The sequence below is a fragment of the Sinocyclocheilus anshuiensis genome, unplaced genomic scaffold, assembly GCF_001515605.1.
Source record: "Sinocyclocheilus anshuiensis isolate Anshui unplaced genomic scaffold, SAMN03320099.WGS_v1.1 scaffold2051, whole genome shotgun sequence".
Lineage (NCBI taxonomy): Eukaryota > Metazoa > Chordata > Actinopteri > Cypriniformes > Cyprinidae > Sinocyclocheilus > Sinocyclocheilus anshuiensis.
The window spans coordinates 136,548-140,343 of NW_015551258.1; the positions used below are offsets into that span (position 1 = coordinate 136,548).

At 44.0% G+C, this 3,796-nt stretch overlaps 1 protein-coding gene across 2 annotated transcripts in view; it reads right to left on the bottom strand.

Annotated features, from left to right (window-relative positions):
- Nucleotides 1–3,735, bottom strand: part of LOC107663440 (SLAIN motif-containing protein 1-like) — a 10,203-nt gene extending 6,468 nt beyond the window's left edge. For both annotated transcript variants that reach the window (XR_001631330.1, XM_016453678.1), the window contains exons 1-2: nt 3,305–3,735; nt 2,102–2,226 (exon numbers count right to left, since the gene is read on the bottom strand). Coding sequence is in view for 1 of the 2 variants with exons in the window: in XM_016453678.1 (XP_016309164.1) it covers nt 2,102–2,226; nt 3,305–3,606 (427 nt within the window). In the remaining variant the exon portion in view is untranslated. The remainder of the gene's footprint in view (nt 1–2,101; nt 2,227–3,304) is intronic.
- Between the last annotated feature and the right edge of the window lie 61 nt (nt 3,736–3,796).

Here is a 3,796-nt window from a genome sequence, read left to right on the forward strand (position 1 = left end):
GATGGAAGAGTTTTGAGAAGCTGTAAAAAAACCCTTTGAGGGACAAACAGCCATTGAGTGTCAGACAGAGACACAAGAGATGACTGAAGACAACGATTCATTCAGCACACGAGAGGATTCACACACAAACACACACTCACTCACACTCACACACACACACACACACACACACACACACACATAAATACACACACACAGACACACACACTCATTCATTCATTCACACACACAAATACACACTCACTCACACACACACACACACAAATACACACACACAGACACACACACTCATTCACACACACACAAATACACACACATACACACACACACACACACACACACACACACACAATCTATGAGCCTTGAGTCTGTCCTCATATTGATGAGCACATGACAGCAAAAGCTCATCCAGTCCATTATCAAACACGATATCTCAGCTGAATATGTTCATGCACATTAGTGATGAATCTGTTGAACACCCGCCTTCAGTAATAACACGCTATACAGCACTTAGCATGAACAGCTGACTCCTTTCATGTAAACACAGTTGCTATGGTTACAGCTCTCTAACCCGCGACTACAGTCCAAATATAGCAGCGAAGCCCGAGCCAAGCATCAGCACTAGTTAGTAAAGGGTTAACGCTGTGACCAGCTCAGGTGTCTTTGTGAATGTGACAGGGTTTATTTAGCCGAGTAACAAGCTTACGACTAAATCCTGAACGCATTACAAGCGTCCCAGAGTCAGAGCTGTCCGTCACACTCTCTAATTTACATATTCATGATGGCTCCGCCCCCAGCTCTACTAGCACTGGCTGATTTAACACTATTCACACACTAGATGAAGCAGCGTTAATAAGATAATGCTGGTTATTCTGAGCTGCTGTGTTTATATACGGGCCGCATTAAGACGCGGAGCTCAGCGCATCCGTCCCATAATCCTCCTCACCTCGTCCATCACAAACGCACTGAACGATAAAGACGGATACTGAACACTCTTCACATGCACTGTAAAACAATCTGTGAAAATTAAGGTAAAAGACCAGCAGCTGTGGTTGCCAGAACTTTACCATAAAAAACACATTACCAACATTTTAGGTTTTATAGATTTAACCTAAATTTACAGTAAAAAAAAAAAAAAAAAAGTAAATATGTACAGTATATTTGTATATTTCATTAACAGATAGGCTATAAATACCAACCTAGTGAAATACTCAAATTTGTTTTGGTCAATTTTCAATAAATTTTTTTTTTTTTTTACTGTAAATTATAAGATGACTTGTTCTTTCACTTTTAAAAATTTTAACAGTACTTTACTGTAAAATCACATGAAATATCCCATCAGGTTTATCACAGTTTTTCACTGAATATATTAAGGGAAATTATCGTTAACCAATTAATAGGTTGTTACCGTAGCATTTTTACAGTCTATTACCATTATTTAGTGTGTAGCAGGTGAAATTAAAGAGACAGTACACCAAAAAAAAAAAAACATCATTCTGTCATCACTTACTCGCCCTCAGGTTCTGAAATAACCTACCGCTGACTATTCGATCTGAACCCTGGATGCTTTTAAACTAGACCTGAAGACTCACTTTGATACGCTGGCTTTGAGTCTGACTCTGCAGAGGTTTTTATTGTAGTCTAGTTTTATCTGGTTTATCTGCACTAGCTGCATCAGAAATGTGCTTTAGAATTAAATAAACTCTAGTTGCTCCAAACCCATTAGACTTCTGTTCATCTTCTGAACACAAATGAAGATATTTATAATATTCTCTCAAAAAAAAATGTGATTTGGTTGCATGAACTTTCAATGCATGGAGAAAAATGATGAAAGAATATTATAAATATCTTCATTCGTGTTCTGAAGATGGGTTTGGAGCAACATGAGGCTGAGCAAACGATGAAATATCTTCTCTTTTAGATGAACTGACCCTTTAAAGTCACGTGATTCACTCATTGCGAACGTTCAGCGACCGGATGGACGTTTGTCTCGTCATGAAGGTGGTTGATGAATAAGAGGGACTGATGATGGAAGTCACTGATGGAAGTTTTGCTGTTTTCATACCGTAATCAGACTCAGGTCTGGTCTGGTGTGACGTACCGGACTCCAGTCTTTGGCCGAGCGAGTGTTGGGCAGCGTCCAGCTGATCCAGAACATGTCGAGTCCACTGCAGAGCGTCCAGACCGGCGCCGGACCGCAGACGAGAGCTGGGAGACTCGTAGAGCCTGAGGAGAGAGCGGAGCGAGAATCAGATTCTTCCTGCACATGTGAGATCGATGTGAACATGATTTCAGCTCCTCAGACAGCGAGGAATCCTTTTAGAAGACACTAATCCTCAGTCACAAGATTCGGCTTTCATCATGACTTACCCATGACACATTGTAAATAAGACGGACGCTTAATCGGCTTCCTAATTACTCGATTTCCCAGTTTAGCTCCCGTTTTCACCGTGCAGTGAATTATTCTGAATACAGTATAAAGACTGAACGTCCTGAGCTTAAACACGAGCTCTTCTGTTGAGGATCTGGAGCTCACGTTCACAGGCTCTTGGAACAGCACTCAAACCCTACAGCAGAGCGTAACCCTTCATTATGGCGTTCTGTTGGTGCCAAAACTGCTTTGTGCAATACATCTGTGCTGTCGTGTGTTCAGTTTCATGCTTTATAAGTTTGTTCTGCAATACACTGCACAAAATCCAGGAGAACGATCAGAATGTTCAGATTAGTTCAATAATGAGTTCTCTAAAACTCACAGATGCATTTCTTTTTCTGTTCTATAACGTGAACGAATCTAAAGTCACTGGGTTTCATCTTCATGCTTTGCCATCATATTCAGAGTTTTAGAAAGATGGTGAGCAAGCGCCTATAACAGAACACACACACATCAACATATTCTGATCTCAACAAGTTCACAGCGACTGTAGACACGCACTAAAGTCTGCAGCACAAAGAAGTCGACTTGTTTTTGGCACAAATGGAAGCTCATAATGAAATACTCCTGAAATCAGACAGAAGTGTTGGTTAATAACTGCAGTCCTGCCAGAAACACATCCTCATATAAGTGAAGTGGGCTCTGAATCTGGTTCACCTGTCATCTTCACTGCTCCTCATGCTGTTGACTATCTAGGGCAGAGTGTGTGTGTGTGTGTGTGTGTGTGTGTGTGTGAGAGAGAGTGTGTGGAGACAACAGTTGCACTCAAATGTTTCAGCACTGAAGCACACAGTAGAATGAGGACTGAACCGGATCATGCTGGTGTTCAGTGTGAATCCAGACTCAGCTCATAATAACACAAAGGACTCTCACCAGGTCTCGTCAGACTCTCCGCTCGGACTCACGCTCTCCAGCTCCAGCAGCAGCAGCTCGTCCAGAAGCGCGCGCGGCTCCTCTTCATCCTCATCCTCATCCTCCGCGGCGGGATGCGGCTGGAAATACGGGAACGGATCGTCCGGCGGGAAATACTGGCACGCGAGGCTCGGGATGCAGCGGGAGCTCGCGCGAGTCCGCAGCTGCTCGTTCTGCCGCTCCAGTCTCCTCACGAGCTCCTGCAGCTTCTGCACCTCCCGAGCATCCGCCATCATCCGCGGCTTCAGCACCGCCGCCTCCATCCGCACACCGACACACGCCCGGTGAAGATCACTGAGGAAGAGCGCGAGCGGTCAGCGGCGCCAAAGCGCACGAGAGACGCTCAGCCAATGAGAGACGAGACTGTCACACTCTCTCCACCCAACACACACAAACACACACACGCACGCACACACAAACAAACACGCACACACAAACACACACACGCACACA